The sequence below is a fragment of the Hemitrygon akajei genome, chromosome 5, assembly GCF_048418815.1.
Source record: "Hemitrygon akajei chromosome 5, sHemAka1.3, whole genome shotgun sequence".
Taxonomy (NCBI): domain Eukaryota; kingdom Metazoa; phylum Chordata; class Chondrichthyes; order Myliobatiformes; family Dasyatidae; genus Hemitrygon; species Hemitrygon akajei.
Window position 1 is genome coordinate 70675733 of NC_133128.1, and position 20361 is coordinate 70696093.

At 39.4% G+C, this 20361-nt stretch overlaps 1 protein-coding gene across 6 annotated transcripts in view; it reads left to right on the top strand.

The window, feature by feature from the left end:
* Nucleotides 1-1730: 1730 nt before the first annotated feature.
* c5hxorf58 (chromosome 5 CXorf58 homolog) overlaps nucleotides 1731-20361 on the top strand; it is a 62433-nt gene continuing 43802 nt past the window's right edge. For 4 of the 6 annotated variants that reach the window (XM_073044575.1, XM_073044576.1, XM_073044579.1 and 1 more), the window contains exons 1-6: nucleotides 1788-1878; nucleotides 3980-4118; nucleotides 7118-7217; nucleotides 8038-8132; nucleotides 8588-8699; nucleotides 18445-18576. In XM_073044575.1, the coding sequence (XP_072900676.1) occupies nucleotides 1818-1878; nucleotides 3980-4118; nucleotides 7118-7217; nucleotides 8038-8132; nucleotides 8588-8699; nucleotides 18445-18576 (639 nt within the window). In that variant the 5' untranslated portion in view covers nucleotides 1788-1817. Of the gene's footprint in view, nucleotides 2076-3979; nucleotides 4119-7117; nucleotides 7218-8037; nucleotides 8133-8587; nucleotides 8700-18444; nucleotides 18577-20361 lie in introns of all 6 variants that reach the window. The other 2 variants (XM_073044578.1, XM_073044577.1) reach the window with 2 other exon arrangements.

Genomic DNA, 20361 nt, shown 5'->3' on the forward strand with positions numbered 1-20361 from the left:
TAGTGTGGAGTGTGTTAATGAGTTGTACTCACTGTGGTGATTTTTGTTTTTTTTAAAGTGTCTTTCCACCTTTTTTTCACTAAACAGCAATGAATAGTGTTCTTTTTAAAAACAAAATGGCACCTGTCAGTTTCTGTGCTTGTTCCAGTTTTTTCTCCCCCTCCGGAATAGACACTGAAAGCACACATGGGGTGATTGATAAGTTCGTGGCTAAGGTAGAAGGAGTCAATTTTAGAAAATCTGGCACGTTTATTTTTCACCCTCCCCTAGTGTTGCCACCGTGTCCTTGTGGGTCTCTTTGGGTGATAAGCCCTTAAGACCGAGGTAGCAGATGACTGTACGAAGGCTGATGTCCATTTTCTCAAACAGTGCTTACTAGCAATTTTCAGTGATCTGAAACAGAAATACCACATAAGTTATTAACTTCAGACTTTCTGCATAATCACTCGGAGTTGAACTGCACGTGCATGTAACGAGAACTGTATAACTCATCTCCTTCTACAAACTTATCAATCACCCCTGCTGTGGACCACTTCTGGAGGTCCAAGGCGCCAACTTCTACAAAGAAGGATCTGTATGCTCCACAACCACTGAACTAAACTAAGTGTAGGAGGGGACTATGTTGAAAAATAAATGTGCTAGGTTTTCTAAAATTGACTGCTTCTACCTTAGGCCACGAACTTATCAATCACCCCTCATAATGGGAATGTATGCAATCTCAGGAAAATGCTTAGGAGCAAGTAAGGTGAGAGGTAAAATTCCACACTTACTCATCCCTGATGAAGATAGCAGAGTTTGAAATCAAAACGTCAGTTATAATTGGAGAAGAGTTCATTCATCATGTACACCTGGAAAGCACTAGATCCTGATTCTGACAAGTTTTTTAAAAAGCTGAAAACACAAAGTTTTAATTAATTTCTTCAATACTTCAATGTTTTAAAATATTATGGAAAATTATTAAACATGATATTTTTAAATATTATTTCACCTACTTTGCCAAGCTCCTGCCAGAATGTTTGATTTGCATCACTGGGTGTTCTCGTCCATTGAAATCAATAGATCTCAATCATTTTGTGCTTCTTTGGGAAAGGAGCTAACTATTCTGATGAGTTTGCAATATGTTTTTGGCAAATAACCCAAATTATTTTTTCCTTGGAAAAGAATATTATAATGCAGTTCTGAAGTACATTCTGCTGTCTTACTGTGAATCATAAATTTCCACATTCACATACACAAGCACAGAAAGCTTAGTTTACATTCTGTTTGTCATTAGTCCAAAAGATCTTAGATGTGCATGGCACTTATCGAAGAACTCTTCATTCTATTATCCACATTGTCAAAAATTTCTATAATATGGAGATTTAAACCATAAGATTATAAGACATAGGAGCAGAATTAGGTCATTAGACCCATTGAGTCAGCCTTTTTTTTTGTCCAGCCTAAATAAATGGGGAAACATAAATTCTTGATGCAAAATTTATTTCATTTTTGAACAAATTAAGTTAACTTTCTTATATATTTCGCTATTTTCATTGAATACTTTTACCTAAGGTCCTAAATCCTTTTCTCGAAAGTTGGGCTTCAATTTAATCTAGTGCAGACAGACCTCGAAGAGTCAGACCAGAGGCAATTCTAACACTATTCCCCGGCACCCTTTCCTTCCCCACCCGGCCCCGCCCCCGGCGCCAGGTCCCGCCCCGCCCCGCCCCACCGTTGCCAGGAAACGGCGAAGCTATGACGACGGGTGGCTGCTGCAGGCCCCTCGCCTCATTCAGATTGCTTGTTTGCGAGGAAAATCAGGTATACCTTGGTGTCTGATGATTATTTCTGATTTCGGGGTTATGCGGACAAGTAGCAAGCGTATACAGACTTCTGAAAGTAAGTCAAAGGCGCAAGTTCTAAGTTTGCTGTGCCGATTTTACTGAAATTGGAGGAGATAAACCAACAAAAATCCAAAGCATTACTCTAATAAAATGGACTAGTTGAAATGTCTCGTTGGTAGAAGAGGCGTGAGTGGAGCTGATAGACTTTGCCAACTTAAGAAACAGAGAAATTGAATGGAAAAAGAATTACAGGTATGAGCCCAAACCTTTCAGATCCAAACCCCTTTACAATTGCCATTGTTAGTGGATGATTTTGTAACTATTGAAACCTAAGGCGTTTCCGACTAAAAGAACGCAACTCTTGAGATTGTTAAAAGATGCAGTGACAAATTATGTTCTCACTGTATGAATTATGGCTTTCAAAAGGGAAATGGACAAATATTCAAAATATTGTCTTTTCAGATGTCGGATCCTAAATGAGGTTTCTGTCATGTCCCCTCATTTATGAAGGAATAATAGCTGAAGATACATGACAGTAACCTCATTTGGGATCCGACATCTGAATAGCCAAAGATCAAATTCAAGTGGAAAGAATAGTCCGTCCTACCAAGAGTCAGCTCTGGCTAGGATAGATCCAGCTAAGCCAGGCTGACACAAAATCCAGCCTATGAAACATATTCTCCACCATTTTCCAGTTCCAAGTTTGTGAATCCCGGGAGCTGCAGAAGTATACTCAAATCCAGGCAGGATTTCACAGTAAAAGACAAGGCCTGGGGATGTTGTGGAAAAGATGGGCCATAGAAAGCAAGTACATGTTTCCCTAAAAACGGAGACACAGGTGAAAAATGCTTTTGGCATGTTGGCCTTCATAAGTCGGAGGATTGAGTATAAAAGTTGAGAGGTCATAATGCAGTTGAACTGGATGTTGGTGAGGCCAGACTTGGAGTATTGTATTCAGTTTTGATCGGCTTACTATGGGAAAGATGTTATTAAACTGGAAAGTGTACAGAAATGATTTACAAGGATGCTGCCAGGACTTGCGGGGCTGAGTTCAAGGAAGAGGTTTCACAGGCTAGCATTTTATTCCCCAGAGTACAGGATACTGAGAGGTGATCTTATAAAGGTATATAAGATCATGAGGGGCATAGATAAGGTGATTTAATTCAGTCCTTTTCCCAGATATGAGGCATCAAAAATGAGAGAGCGTAGGTTTAACATCAGTGGGGAAAAAGTCAGTGGGCCAACTTTATTTATACAGAAGGGTGGTATCTATGTTGGATCCTATGTAGGCGTCCCTAAGGCAGTCCTGTATTGAGTTTTACACTGACTGGCAACTCCTGTGACACCACTGGTGCCAAACTGTATCGGCCCCTGTCATTCTTTTGGATTCATCAGCCGCATGGAGAGGGGGAGCTTGCTACATGGGCAACAGCTTGCTCTCCATATCATACTGCCTAGGCTTATGTATCAATGCAACATCAATGGTCAACCCCGACCAATGGAGGAACTCAATGTTGGACCAGCTGCCAGAGGAAACAGTTGAGGCAGGTTAAATAACAACTTTTAAAAGACATTTGGACAGGTATAGAGATTGGAAAGGTTTATGAGGTTATTGGCCAAATGCTGACAAATGGGACTAGCTTGAATGGGGTACTTCCATTAACATGGTCCATACTGTCTGACTCTAGGTAACTCCCAGTGAACAAACATGAAAATTAAAAATCAGTGTTTTATGTTTGTTGATCACCCTAGAAGGTTAAGAAGGTGAGCCAGTATTTTCCTGAGAGTTTCTTTATTTCAGAAACTCAAATTAAATTGTAGTAAATGCTTCTTAATCCCAACAATGTCTTTGGTTTTCTTAATCATAATCTATTGTTGCTGTATTAGATTACAAACTGTACTGTCTCTTTTGAACATATCTAATTAAATATGAAAATTAATGAAGATAGTTATATATAAAGCAACATTTGCCCAAGTGCAGTGTGGCAATGCAGTGATAAAATATCGCCTTTAAAATATGAGACTCCTCTTCTGAAACACTTTGGTGTGTAAAGTCAATGTCTGGTCATTTTAATGTACTGATGTTGCCTTCTCAGATAATAACAAAAAAAAAATACTATTCAGATGATATAATCACGGTAACCTATTTTTGTCAGAATGTTGTGAATTATTAACGATGGATCTCAAAGAACTGAAAAGTAAAAGTTCACCATGCTGTGAATCTCTACAAAAGGACCACATATTACTGAATAGTCAAGAAACAAAAGTACACATGCATAAATCAGAACTAAAGATGTAAGTAATTCATTAGTATTTTTCCCTTATTCAGATGTGAAATATTTCTGCTGTATCTACATCTACTGCTCTACCTTCATCAATGTGTTCAGTCACATCCTCAAAAAATTCAAACAGGCTCGTAAGGCACAACCTGCCTTTGACAAAGCCATGCTGATTATTCCTCATCATATTATGCCTCTCCAAATGTTCATAAATCCTGCCTCTCAGTATCTTCTCCATCAACTTACCAACCACTGAGTTAAGACTCACTGGTCTGTAATTTCCTGGGCTATCTCTACTCCCTTTTTTAAATAAGGGAACAACATCCACAACCCTTCAATCCTCCGGAACCTCTCCCGTCCCCATTGATGATGCAAAGATCATTGCCAGAGGCTCAGCAATCTCCTCCCTCGCCTCCCAAAGTAGCCTGGGGTACATCTCCTCCAGTCCCAGTGACTCATCCAACTTGATCCTTTCCAAAAACTCCAGCATATCCTCTTTCTTAATGTTTATATGCTCAAGCTTTTCAGTCCGCTGTAAATCATAGATGCCATTCACTCTCAGTTTACCTCTGGAAGTTGCCTCTTTTGTCCATATACTAAATTGCTGAGTGATTGCTGAGGAGACTTGATAGAACTCAATCTAGACATGAGTGAGCAGGTTTCTGTTTTTTGTTTAATCACATAGTTGCTGATTAGAACGATAGAGCAAAAATTAACCAGATCAGATTTGTCCTGAATTTTATAATGCAAAATCAGTTCCGCTTGTGTCCTGTTTTTCTACACTCTGTGATGCAAACTTGGTCTGCAGTTCAGATAAAGGAACATGCTGGGACATGAGACTATAGATGGTGGTAGAATACTGTTCAGCTGTTAATGCCTCATGGATTCCTAGTTTTGAGCTGCACAATATAATGGAGGGCATTCTCATTGAAAAAATAAAGGTTTTAATTCTCATCAGTCCTGTGCAATAGTCACTGTTGCTAACAATGAAATGGATTGAATACAGGATTGAATGGCTTGTCATATGAAGAGGATTTGATGACCGTGGACCTGTATTTGCTAGAATTCAGAAGAACGATGGGTGATCTAATTGAAACCTATCAAATGGTGAAAGGCCTTGATAGAGTGGATGTGGAGAGGATGTTTCCTATGGTGGAAGAGTTTAAGACCAGAGGACACAGCCTCAGAATAGAGGGGTGTCCTTTTAGAACAGAGGTGAGGAGGACTTTCTTTAGCCAGAGAGTGGTGAGTCTATGGAATTCATTGCCACAGGCAGCTGTGGAGCCCAACTCTTTATGTATATCTAAGGCAGAGTTTGATAGATTCTTGATTGGTTGGAGATATGGAGAGAAGGCAGGAGTTTGGGGCTGAGAGGAAAATTGGATCAGCCATAACAAAATGGCGGAGCAGATTGAATGGGCCAAATGGTATAATTCTGCTTCTATGTCTTATGGATAGATTCATCTGTACACGCATGGTGAAGACAAGGCCATGGAGAAGTTTCCGTCCAGTCGGTTCTCCACTGCAGACCCAGCTTGGTAACTTTATACTTGAAGACAAAGCCAGTTTTGTTTGTGGCTATGATCTGACACTTGCATTAGGACTGTAGTCTTGTAGTCCAAGGACTGTGTACTTGGTATTCTCACTTATTCTTCCAAATGCGAGTTCAACACGGGGAAGTACAGTGTAAACTTGGTATAATGCAACTCGTTCTCTAGATTCAACATTGAGGTTTCTCAGAGTTTCTTCTTTACAACTGTAAGCCATTGTGCCACCACCTCTGGTGAGTCTTTTCATAAAGTGAGCAGTCCATACCATGAGATAGTGGTGAACGAGTCTGGGACATTGACTAGTTGTAAGATCCAATGAGCATGATTGAATTATCTCCCCAAATGTTTATGAGGATGGCTTTGTAGATTGGACAGGGCTTGTTTTTCTTCTTTAGGAGTATAAGCAATAGTGGACCATATGAGCCCTGTAGCCTAATCTGCTATCCAGCAATGTCTTGGCTCATCAGGTACCTCAAGATTACTTTGCTGACCTTCTACCATTTCTTCTGTTTGCCTTTTTTGCCAAAATAACTCAATCTTTGAGTAGTGTCCAATGTGATAATAAATAATGTCAATAAATAAATAAACTGAAGGATGTATGCTTAGCCCACTGCTCTTCTTCCTCAATATTCATTACTGTGTGGCCAAGCCCAATTGAGGCACTATCTGTAAATTCTGTAAAATCTGCACTATCTGTAAAAATTCTGTAAAATCTGTAAATTCACTGATGACACCTTGGCAGATTGCCAGATGGTGACAAAGAGGTGTACAGGAGCGAGATAGATCTGCTAGTGAGTAGTGTCACAACAATCTTGTACAATGTCAGTAAGACAAAGAAATTGATTGTGGACTTCAGGAAGGGGAAGTAAGGAAAACACACACCAGTCCTCATTGAAGAGTCAGCAGAAAAAAGGGTGAGCAGCTTCAAGTTCCTCAAGTCAACATCTCAGAGAATCTATCATGGGCCAAAACGTATTGATGCAATCACTAAGAAGGCACGCCAATAGCTATACTTTATTCAGAGTTGAGGAGATTTAGTATGTTATGAAAGACTCTGGAAAATTTCTACTGATGTACTGTGGAGTTCTTACTGTTGCACCAGTATGGAGGCTCCAGTGCACACGATCCATCATTACAGACCTTCACCATCTGGGACATGCCCTCTTATTATTACCATCAGGGAGGAGGTACAGGAGCCTGAATACACATGCTCAGCATTTTAGAAACAGCTTCTTCCTCTCTGGCATCAGATTTCTGAACAGTCCATGAACCCATAACCACATCCTAGCTATTCCTCTTTGCCTTACTTAGTTATTTCCTTTTTAACTTATAGTTTTTTTTAATGTCTTGCCCTGTACTGCTGCCACAAAACAACATTTTTCATGACACATGTCAGTGAGAATAAACATAGTTCAGATTCTGATTTTAATTTCCATTGTAATCTGGTAATCTTTTTCTGTTTCAGAATTGATCCAGACTCTGCAGCTAGAATTATCCAGACTTCATGGATTTCCTACAGAAATAAACAGTTGTTTCGCCTACTCAAGCACACAATCTGTGCTGCAGTAAGTGCAATTGAATAACCTACAAACACAAGAAATTCTGCAGCAAGAACTCTTAAGGGACACACTCAAAGTTCTGGAGGAACTCAGCAGGTCAGGCAGCATTGATGCAAAGGGGTAAACGGTTGTTACTTTTGCACTGAGACCCTTCATCAGGACTGGAAAGGAAGGGGGAAAACGCCAGAATAAGAAGGTTGAAGGAAGTGAAGGAGTACAAGCTGGCAAGTGTTTTGACAGGCTATTAAATTGGGAAGTCATCCCTTTCCTCTTTTCCTACTATTTATGCACCAGAGATAAATATTCATTTGCAAATTAATCCATAATTGGACATTGTGCATCAATGTCCAGATGCTGAAGACATACGTACCCTTCTAGTCATCAGTGGTACAAGTGCTAAAAGCACTCTGAACACAGAACAGCAAAACACATCCAAAAACAGAGCAATGTCCTGCTTTTACAGAGTAGAAAGAGACCATTCATTCTATCAGATCCATGTCAGTTCCCATCAGAGCAATCTCATTGATTCTGTTTTCTTTTCAACTCCCCTTTGGTTCCTTTGTAATGTACTTACACGAGTGTGTAAACTCCACACAGAAGTTAGGTTTGAACCTTGACCGTTAGAGCTTGGTACTGCACTAAAATATGACATATTTAAAAAATGCAACTTCATCCTTCCCAGCAATTGGTGATTATTTTTAACTTAAGAATTAGTCATTACATTAGTGGTCAGCGGTCTTTTAGTCTGCAAACAAATTACAATTTATCTTCAAATGTATTTGTTTCAAAATCTGTATAAATCCATTAATATTTCTGTCTGTAACAGGAACATTGTCTGACAACTGACATTTTAAGGAAACTACAACCCTCTGAGGCTGAACTCTTGAAAGATATCAAGATGGCATATAAAGTTAGGTTCAGGTAAGTTCTGTGAGAATCTGCTAAACAAAATAACTTCCATATGTCTATGTATAAAGTAAAGAGAATACAACATGATCAAGCATATGTCCATATGTGGTTATTTTGTGTGGTGTAGTGATTATAACAAAATTCAACAGCTTTCTGCAGTTTGATATATTTTGTATACTTTTAATTTCAAAACTAACCATACACCAATATCTTTCATTTAGCCCAAAATCATGCTTTGTATGTTTTATAACATGGCAATGTAGCCATTTTGCTTTTGGCACTTCAGTGCCACTAACAAAACATGACTTTGGCCTGCTAGTGAAATAAAATGCTTGAATTTATAAGGTTTAATATTGAAAGTTGGACCAAGGACACATTATTCATAAATTTTAACAAAACATAATTGGCACAGTTACATAAGACAGCTAACCTTATCTACTGAAATCAGTATTCTTAACTTCCATCAGATTTGCTGGAGAAGAATTTCCTCCTTTTCTTGTGTTTAAAATTTTTCAACATACTGGGAACTACAAGAATCAATATTTAAGTGGAAAACGAATAATCAAGCCTGCAACTGAGGTAATTCTGATCTTTTTCCTTCAGTTGTCTTCCCTTACAGGTGTAGTTTTGTTGAGTTTGGCAGGTGAAATTCGTGCTCCTCTTTCATGACTGCATTTTAACTGTGTGCTCTACTGAGCTATCTATTTGGAGGATTATATTTAAACCCAATCCTGTCCTTGCCTGATGTCTATATTCATGTGCCCAGTTCCTAACACACTTTTCCTTTCTGTAACTTCTCAATATAAATCCAATACTGGGATTATCTTAATCTGTGTATACACAAATTACTCTAATGTCTACATTAGCAATGTGACAGTAGTATTAATTTATTTCTACATAAGCATTTAAATATAGCTGGCCATACATTGTTTTTAATAAATAACTAATTTTAAAATCCATACTCTAAATAATTGTTAATTAAGTGTTTCAATTTTCTATTCTAATTATTTATTAATTATGATTTAAATTTAATACTCTAATAAAATTGTTTTTCCTTTTAATAATCACTTGCATTACAGTTTATTGAAAAAAAGCTTGGTGGCCCCATCTGTGTTTCTTTTGTAGATCTGATTTAATGTATTAGATATTATTTACATCTTATGTATGGAATTCTTCTCCTTGCCCTCTTCAATCCATTTATTGACTATAGCATCTGCCCCATGCTGGGTTTCATTCTTATCAATATTTTACTGCCTTCCCTAATGCACTGAACAACAATAAGGTATTCATTATTGATGCAGAACCAATTCTGTTACCATCTGACACAGCAACATTGGAAACTTGATTTTTTTTTCTATGTATTCTTTTCTGAGAGGGCACTAGGCCAACTTTGGCAGTACAGCCTCCATCCAGGTTGCGATCTGCTAAGACCCTTCTATTCTGTTCCATTTAGCACCATGATAAACAGTACTTAAACATAAACTCTTCTTGGACTTCCAGTTGGGTACAGGTATCAATTTTAACCGATGTTTTGATGACAAATTCTGCGATCTTCATCAGGGATGATGCCTAGGAATGTCTAGCCTGGTGGTATATATACCCCCATCATCCGTCCCACCTGTTTGGTTAGACTTCATCCAATCACATTTCCACTGTCTCACCTGTAAAAATAGACACATGACATTCCTACAGAATAGCCAGAAGGTTAAGGAAATCAATCGGGCCTTTAAAAGGGCCGACAGAAAAACCAGGAAACCTAGCAACAAGGAGGAGCTGTCGCTACTTTTCCACAGATTCTGGAAGGATCACCAGGATCCTGAAGAAATACTGGATTAATACCATCCACAAACCCAGAAGGAAGCTCAAATCACTTTTTATGTGATTTAAGAATGACCTGAGACTCAGGACAGCTGGCGTTTACATGATTCCCTGTGAATGTGGAGCAGCACATATTGGCCAAATAGGGCGCACAATGGAAACCCACATCAAGGAGCACAGGAAGAGTATCCGTTTAGTTTACCCAGAGAAATTGACAGTAGCGGAATATTGCATTTGCAATGGCCATAGGATTGACTTTGACAGCACAAAACTACAGTGCCACATCAGTGGCTTTTGGGACCGCCTGATGAAGGAACCCATTGAAATAAAAGTAGAGAAACAGAATTTTAACAAAGGTGTCACTCAAAGTAAGAACTGGAATTCAATCGTAAACAAGATGGGGCAGCGGAAACCTAGTTGGGTGAGGACCAACCAATCAGGAGGAACAGATGACAGGAATGTAAATGCCACCAGACTATACATGCCTAGGCATCATCCCTGATGAAGATGGCAGAGTTTGTCATAGAAGAGTTGGTTAAGGTTGATACCTGCAGCAGGCTGGAAACTCCGAGAAGAGTTTATTAGTCAAATACACCAGGAAAGATCCTTTCTCAGTACTTAAACATGTGCTTCATATTGATATTCTACAATTAGATTGCTGAGCCTCTGGCGATGATCTTTGCATCATCAATGGGGACGGTAGAGGTTCCCGAGGATTGGAGGGTTGCAGGTGTTGTTCCTTTGATCAAGAAAGGGAGTAGAGATAGCCCAGGAAATTATAGACCAGTGAGTCTTACTTCAGTGGTTAACATGTTGATGGAGAATATCCTGAGAGGCAGGATTTATGAATATTTGGAGAGGCATAATATGAATAGGAATAGTCAGCATGGCTTTGACAAAGGCAGGTCGTGCCTTACGAGCTTGATTGAATTTTTTGAGGATGTGACTAAACACATTAATGAAGGTAGAGCAGTAGATAGTATATAGGTTTCAGCAAGGCATTTGGTAAGGTACCCCATGTAAGGCGTACTGAGAAAGTAAGGAGGCATGGGATCTAAGGGGACATTGCTTTGTGGATCCAGAACTGGCCTGCCCACAGAAGGCAAAGAGAGGTTGTAGATGGGTCATATTCTGCATGGAGGTTGGTGACCAGTGGTGTGCCTCAGGGATCTGTTCTGGGATCCCTTTTCTTCGCGATTTTTATAAATGACCTGGATGAGGAAGTGGAGGGATAGGTTAGTAAATTTGCTGATGACACAAAGGTTGGGAGTGTTGTGGATAGTGTGGAGGGCTGTCAGAGATTACAGTAAGCCATTGATAGGGTACAAAACTGGGCTGAGAAGTAGCAGATGGAGTTCAACCCAGATAAGTGTGAGGTGGTTAATTTTGGTAGGTCAAATATGATGGCAGAATATAGTATTAATGGTAAGACTCTTGGCAGTGTTGAGGATCAGAGGGATCTTGGGGTCTGACCATAGGACACTCAAAGTTGCTGCACAAGTTCACTCTGTGGTTAAGAAAGCATACAGTGTATTGGCCTTCATCAACCATGGAATTGAGTTCAAGAGTCAAGAGATAAGATTGCAGCTATATAGGACCCTGGTCAGACCCCACTTGCAGTACTGTGCTCAGTTCTGGTCGCCTCACTACAGGAAGGATTTGGAAAACGTAGAAAGAGTGCAAAGAAGATTTACAAGGATGTTGCCTGGATTGGGGAGCATGCCTTCTGAGAACAGGTTGAAAGAACTTGCCCTTTTCTCCTTGGAGTGACGGAGGATAAGAGGTGACCTGATAGAGGTGTCTAAGATGATGAGAGGCGTTGATCATGTGGATAATCAGAGGCTTTTTCCCAGGGCTGAAATGGCTAGCACGAGAGGGCACAGTTTTAAGGTGCTTAGAAGTAGGTACAGAGGTGAAGAAAAATAGCTGAGAAAAATAGAGGGTTATGGGTAACTCTAGGTAATTTCTAAACTAAGTACATGTTCGGCACAGCATCATGGCCTGCACTGTGCTGTATGTTTTCTATGTTTTATTCAACAAGAATAAGAATTATATAAAAATGAGTTAGAGGTTAGAACTGACACTTTTAATTTGCCTTCTGATGCTAATCCGGAGTCAGATGGTAATAAGAATTTTTCATATTGCTGATATGGAAAATGTTGTTCTGGTTCTATCAGAAATCTGATTTCCAGGCTTTCATGCTGCTAATTATAGAGCCAGCTGAACTGGAAGCAAGTCTGGGAAATGGCACCTCAAAGGGTTTAAAGGGAGTGTTCAATGAGTGAGTACAGGGAGCACTACTACATGAGCCAGATGCTGAACTGGACAGTGGATTATCAGATACAAAGGAGATGAGGAAATAATAAGACTTTTATCTTCATTGTTCTGAATTAGACAAAAACAGTAACCATTATGTAAGTGTATAATAGAGGTAATTGTAATGTAAATGGCGATGCACCACCAGCTCAACCCTACACAAGAATCAGTAAATGCACGAAAAAGAAAAATAATCCTGTTAGTGATTTACAGTCACTTCTGTAATAATGTGAACTGAAGCACTGTAATTAGCTGCCCCTTTAATATGTTGCCTAAAATGCATTATTACAATTAATATTCAATATTAAAAAAGGCAAAAGATTACCACCAAGATTACTAAGTTTTTAGTAATCTTATTGGTTATAAAAACAAATATACTCATAACATCAACATGGAATCAAATCAGCAATTTTTAGAAGCATAGGAACATAGAAAACCTTTAGCACAATGCAGGCCCTTTGGCCCATGACACTGTGCTGAACATGTCCTTACCTTAAAACTACCAGGCTTACCCATAGGCCTCTATTTTTCTAAGCTCCATGTAGCCATCCATGAGTCTCTTAAAGGACCCTATCATTTCCATCTCCACCGCTGCCGGCAGCCCATTTCATGCACTCACCACTGTCTGTGTAAAAAAACTTACCCTTGACATCTCCTCTGTACCTACTTCCAAGGATCTTAAAACTGTGCCATCTCATGCTAGCCATTTCAGCCCTGGGAAAAAACCTCTGACTATCCACACAATCAATGCCTCCCATTCAGGCAACATCCTTGTAAATCTACTCTGCACCCTTTCTATGGTTTCCACATCCTTCCTGTAGTGAGGCGACCAGAACTGAGCACAGTACTCCAAGTGGGGTCTGACCAGAGTCCTATATAGCTGCAACATTACCTCTCGGCTCCTAAGCTCAATCCCACGATTGATGAAGGCCAATACACTGTGTGTCTTCTTAACCACAGGGTCAACCTGCGCAGCAGCTTTGAGCATCCTATGGACTCACACCCCAAGATCCCTCTGATCCTCCACACTACCATGAGTCTTGCAATTAATGCTATATTCTGCAATCATATTTGACCTACCAAAATTAACCATCTCACACTTATCTGGGTTGAAATCCATCTGCCACTTCTCAACCCAGTTTTACATCCTATCAATGTCCCACTGACAGCCTCTGACAGCCCTCCACACTATCCACAACACCCCCAACCTTTGTGTCATCAGCAAATTTACTAACCCATCCCTCCACTTCCTCATCCAGGTCACTTATAAAAATCACGAAGAAAAGGGGTCCCAGAACAGATCACTGAGGCACACCACTGGTCACCAACCTCCATGCAGAATATGACCCATCTACAACCACTCTTTGCCTTCTGTGGGCAAACCAGTTCTGGATCCACAAAACAATGTCCCCTTGGATCCCATACCTCCTTACTTTCTCAATAAGCCTTGCTAAAATCCATATACACTACTTCTATGGCTCTACCTTCATCAATCTGTTTAGTCACATCCTCAAAAAATTCAATCAGTCTCGTAAGGCACGACCTGCCTTTGACAAAGCCATGCTGACTATTCCTAATCTTATTACACCTCTCCAAATGTTCATAAATTCTGACTCTTAGGATCTTCTCCATCAATTTACCAACCACTGAAGTAAGACTCACTGGTCTGTAATTTCCTGGGCTATCTCTACTCCCTTTCTTTAATAAAGGAACAACATCCACAACCCTTCAATCCTCCGGAACCTCTCCTGTCCTTATTGATGATGATCATCACCAGAGGCTCAGCAATCTCTTCCCTCGCTTCCCACATTAGCCTTTGGTACATCCCATCTGTTCCTGGTAACTTATCCACATTGATTCTTTCCAAAATCTCCAGCACATCCTCTTTCTTAATGTTTATATGCTCAAGCTTTTCAGTCTGCTGCAAGTCATCCCCACAATCGTGAAGATCCTTTTCCGTAGTGCATACTGAAGCAAAGTATTCATTAAGTACCTCTGCCATCTCCTCTGGGTCCATACACACTTTTCCACTGTCACACTTGGTTGGTCCTATTCTTTCATGTCTTATCCTCTTGCTCTTCACATACTTGTAGAGTGCCTCGGGGTTTTCCTTAATCCTGTCCGCCAAGGCCTTCTCATGGCCCCTTCTGACTCTCCTAATTTCATTCTTAAGCTCCTTCCTGCTAGCCTTATAATCATATAGATCTCTATCATTACCTAGTTTTTTGAACCTTTTGAAAGCTTTTCTTCTTGACTGGATTTACAAAAGCCTTTGTACACTATGGTTCCTGTACCGAGCATCCTTTCCCGGTCTCATAGAAGTGTATCTACACAGAACCCCATGCAAATATCCCCCTGAACATTTGCCACATTTCTTTCGTACGTTTCCCTGAGAACATCTGTTTCCAATTTATGTTTCCAAGTTCCTGCCTGATAGCCTCATATTTCCCCTTAGTCCAATTAAACGTTTTCCTAACTTGTCTGTTCCTATCCCTCTCCAGTGCTAAGGTAACGGATTGTGATCACTATCTCCAAAATGCTCTCCCACTGAGAGATCTGACACCTGACCAGGTTTATTTCCCAATACCAGATCAAGTACTGCCTCTCCTTTTGTAGGCTTATCTACATATTGTGTCAAGAAACCTTCCTGAACACACCTAACAAACTCCACCCCATCTAAACCCCTCACTCTTGGGAGATGCCAATCAATATTTGGGAAATTAAAATCTCCCATCACAACAACCCTGTTATTATTACTCCTTTCCAGATTCTGTCTCTCTACCTCCTCCTCGATGTCCCTGTTACTATTGGGTGGTCTATAAAAAACACCCAGTAGAGTTATTGACCCCTTCCTGTTCCTAAACTGCACCCACAGAGACTCTATAGACAACCCCTCCATGTCTTCCTCCTTTTCTGCAGCCGGGACACTATCTCTGATCAACAGTGATCATTAAGCCCCCACCTCTTTTGCCTCCTTCCCTGTCCTTTCTGAAACATCTAAAGCCTGGCACTTGAAGTAGCCATTCCTGCCCCTGCATCATGCAAATCTCTGTAATGGCCACAACATCATAGCTCCAAGTGCTGATCCATGCTCTAAGCTCATCTGCTTTTAAACAGAATTGATGGGATTATAGCATAACACATGCAAAATGCTGAAGGAACTCAGTAGATCCAGCAGCATCCAAGAAAAGGAATAAACACTTGACATTTTGGGCAAAGGGTCGTGGCCCGAAACGCCAACTATGTATTTCTTTCCATGGATGCTGCCTGACCTGCTGAGTTCCGCCAGTATTTTGTATATGTTACTCTGGATTTCCAGCATCTGCAGAATCTCTTGTGTTTATGGGGTTACATGCCCTGAAGTTAAAATTAATTTATGCAATATAATTTACTAAATTTGTTTGGCAATTCTGTGAATGTTATTGCTAGTTTAAATTGCTTACCAAGCAGACTGAGTGGATTTTTTTCTTGCAGATTCTGCAGGCTTTTCTTGGAAGTGAATAGTTAGAACCGTGAATTACTGAAAAGCAGATCATACATTCTTCAACTCCTTCAAACCGTTTATCAACATTGGTCTTCCATAATGCAATGCCTTCCATAATACTGCCATTCTATGTATAAAATCACAGGAAGCAAAAGTAAACCAACTCACTATTAACAATATAGAAATGGAATTTATATTCAAGATTTTAAAGGATTTGAAACAAAGAGTAATATTTAAAAGTAATGATGAGTATAAATATATGGTATATTGCCTGATATTTATTTAGGTACAAGATAAATGATTTATTTAATTAAAATTACATGATATTGCTAAGTCATTTTAGTAATATCATGTAATTTATAATTAATTGTACACATAGCAGTCAGCATTTTGACTAATCTAGGTAAAAGCCAAAATGAAATGCGGAAACAGAAGGAATACTCAGAAGCTGATTAGCATCTACAGATTGATAATCTTCCATAAGAACTGGTTATCGACCTAAAACATAAATTCCCTACTGGTACTGACAGCTCTTTTCTGTTTGTCTTACAGATTTCCAGCAATTGTGGTATTTTGCTTTTCCTTTATTAGAAAACTTCATGCATCCTTCCATTTATATTCTGGCATAAAAATATTTGGTATTTTGGTGCTACATACTTTTTAACCTACAAAATCTGCAGTAACATTACTCGTATTAGATAAGAACTGTACCTCGTCTTTGATGCTTACTAGCATCCAGTTATGCTTCAAATCCCGAGTTTTTAAATATAAATGTATATATCTTGTTTGGGTCTGGGCAGAATAGTAGTAAATGGTAATTACTGATGCCCATTCCCTTTAAGGGTAATTGGAAACCATTTACTTCAGTCCTGCAACCCTCTGATATTGTGCCTAAATAGCAATCTTACTTGAGAAACTGTTCATTTATAGAAATTAGAACAGCTAGGCTTAGTCTGCTTTTAATCTTAGTTTACTCACTTACACTTTGAAACTGAAGGTTAGTGGATGGTTATCAAAAGCTGGAGCCTGAGCCAATTTTCTTCATATCAAAGACCCTTAGAAATTCCTACAACACCATAATATCTGAAACCCATACAGATCAAATTGAACTTAACATGAATATCAAGTACATCAGGAAATCTGTGTGTTTGCACTATGCTAATTTTGCTAAATTATTTAGTAATCCCATATTTCTATGCAGTTAAATTTTATTCCTATAACTCCTTTTCTGGTTGACTGTGGGTGACTAGTGGTGTTCTGCAGGGGTTGGTGTTTGTACCTTTTCAAGTTATATGTCAGTGATTTGGATGACAGAATTGATGGCTTTGTGGCCAAGTATGTAGACGATTTGAAGATAGGTGGAGGGGCAGGCAGTGTTGAAGAAGCAGGGAGTCTGCAGGAGGACTTAGGCAGATTGGGAGAAAGGGCAAAGAAGTGGCAGATGGAATTTAGTGTATGAAAATGGATGGTCATACACTTTGGTAGAAGAAATAAATAAGTAGGTTATTTTCTAAATGGGGCGAAAATTCAAAAACCAGAGATGCAAAGGGATTTGTAGTCCTTTAAGCAGGATTCCCTAAAGGTTAATTTGCAGGTTGAGTTGGGTGGTAAGGAAGCCAAATAAAATGTTAACATAAATTTTAAAAGGACCAGAATATAAAAGCAAGGATGTAAGACAGAGGCTTCATAAGGCCTATAGTGAACAGTTTGGGCCCCCTACCTCAGAATAGATAGAAAAATAGAAAAACCTGCAGCACAATACAGGCCCTTTGGCCCACAATGCTGTGCCGAACATGTACTTTTAGAAGATGTGCTGGCATTGGAGAGGATGCAGGGGAGGTTCATGAAAATGATTCCAGGAATGAACAGGTTAACATACAAGGAGCATTTGATGGCTCTGGGCCTGTACTTGCTGGGATTTAGGGGAATAAGGGGGACTCTCATTGAAACCTATCGAATATTGAAAGGATGGTAGTGGAGGTGGATACGATAGGGCCTTTTAAGAGACTCCTGGATAAGTACATGAAGCTTAGAAAATAGAGGGCTATGGGTATCCTAAGTAATTTCTAAAGTAAGTACATGTTTGGCGCAGCATTATGGGCCGAAGGGCCTGTATTGTGCTGAAGGTTTTCTATATTTCTAATTTGCACACTCTTTTATGTCACTTTTCTTTTTTCCAGCCTTTTCCTGTCCCGGCTTTAAAGAAAGTAACAAATGTCTAAATAATTTTCAATCTTTTGAATTGTTGTTGTTCCTCCCAGTGCTGCTTAAATCAAAAGTTCACATCCATTCGTGTGTTTCGTCCAACCATGGATCACTCCATGTCTGCATCATGTAGGCACTATCATATGTCTGGCTGGCTTAATTTATAGAACTGAATTTTACAAACACTGGTGAGATGAGAATGTGCATTTGTAGCATATGTTGCACATCAGGATAAATACTTTAGAAAAGAACCCCTTTTGAAACAAAGGCAATTAACATGTAGGAAAGCAGCATTCTTATTTAAACTGTGAGAAATGGTAACAAATCTGAAATGCCCAGATTTCAAGTAAATAATAGATTACTTATCCTTAAGCTTTGCTTCTCTGAAGCATTTCATATAGAGCAGATGTAAATTGCCCATTGTTCTGCACTTTATCATTCATAGATGAAGTGGTATTTTAAAAAAGGATTTAAATGTCAGTGGGCTTCTTTTCTTAACAGGCAGCAGCTGCTTCTTGCAAGATCATGGGACGAAGGAAATTTTATGATCTTATCATACAGGATAACCTTCAATATCAAAGGATGAAAGTAGCAGATGAAGCTGATATTGTTACAGCCAAAGATTATATGCAGGTTTGAAGAAGTAGTACATTTTCTTTGCTATACAGGGAGAATTCTTTGTTTATGGATGAAACAAAGCTGATGTCAGTGTATCAGCTTGCACTTAACTCCTGATACTTGCTTGCACTGGCATGAGTGAAACTGAATTCTGGGATTTGATCAACATTTTTTCTCAGTTTGTTTAGCAATAGCAATGAAAAAAAAATCTCGCTCTATAACTTCTGACTAGAATTTATGTATATTCAATGTCCAGGTAGAAAAATACAACGTGCAATTGTGCGCTTGTAGTTCATATCACTTTATTGGTATTGACTAATTATGGTCACATACCCAGATTGAGCGAAAAGCTCATCTTGCATACTTTTCATACAGATCAAATTACACAGTGCATTGAGGTAGAACAAGGTAAAACAATAATAATGCAGAATAAAGTGTAACAGCTACAGAAAAAATGCAGTGCAGATGAACAATAAAGTGCAAGACCATAATGAGGTAGATTGTGATGTCAAGAGTCCATCTTATCATATTACAGAATTCTTAATAGTCTTGCTACAGTGGGGTAGAAGGTGTCATTGAGCAATGGTGGTAGAAGCTTTCAGTTTTTTGTATCTTCTGCCTGATAGGAGAGGGGAGAAGTGAGTATGTCTGGGATGTGTGGGATCTTTGATTATGCTGGCTACTTTACACAAGAACATAAGAAATAAGTGTAGTTGTAGGCCACCTGGCCATCAAGCCTGTTCCAACATTCAATATCATGGCTAATCTGGCTATGGACTGAATTCCACCTACTTTCCCCCATAACCCTTAATTCCCCTGCTATGCAGAAATCTTATCTGTGCCTTAAATATATTAATGAGGTAGCCTCTACTGCTTCTCTGGGCAGAGAATTCCACAGATTCACTACTCTCTGGGAAAAATAGTTTCTCTTCATCTCCGTCCAAAATCTATGCTCCTGAAACTCAAGGCTATGTCCTTAGCTCTAGTCTTACCTACTAGTGGAAACAACTTTCCTGCTTTTATCTTATCTATCCCTTTCATAATTGTAAATCCTCTCTCATTCTTCTGAAATCAAGCAACTCAAACTCTTCTCATAGGCTAACTCCATCTCCGGAATCAACCTGGTGAACCTCCTGTGCACCACCTCCAAAGCAAATATATCCTTCCTCAAGTAAGAAGACTATATGCAGTATGCCAGCTGCAGACTCACCAGTACCCTGTACAGTTGCAGTATAACCTTCTTGCTCTTAAGTTCAATCTAGCAATGGAGGCCAACATTCTGTATGCTTTGTTCATAACCTGTTGCAACTGCAAAACCAATCTTTTGCAATTCATGCACAAGCACCCCCAAGTATTTCTGCACAACAACATGCTGCAATCTTTCATTATTTAAATAATAATCTGATCTTATATTTTCCCTTCCGAAGTGGATGGCCTCACCTATACTCCATCTGCCAAACCTTTGCCCACTCACTTAACCTATCTGTATCTGTCTATGGACTGAGACAGTAAGAAGTATGGATGGAGTCTGTAGAGGAGAGGCTGCTTTCCATGATGCATTGAGCTCTGTCGATAACTTTCTGCTGTTCCTTGCGATCATGTGCAGAGTAGTTGGTATACCAATGTGTTATGCATCCAAATAAGATGGTTTCTTGTCTGGTATTCTTTCTCTGGTACTTTTTCTTGCCCGGCATTCTTCTATGGTCCTTTCTCCTCCTCTGTGGAGAAATCAAATGCAGTGTTGTAGCAATTAGGTAACAAACACCACAAAAATTCTCATTAAAGTGGAAAGGGAACAAG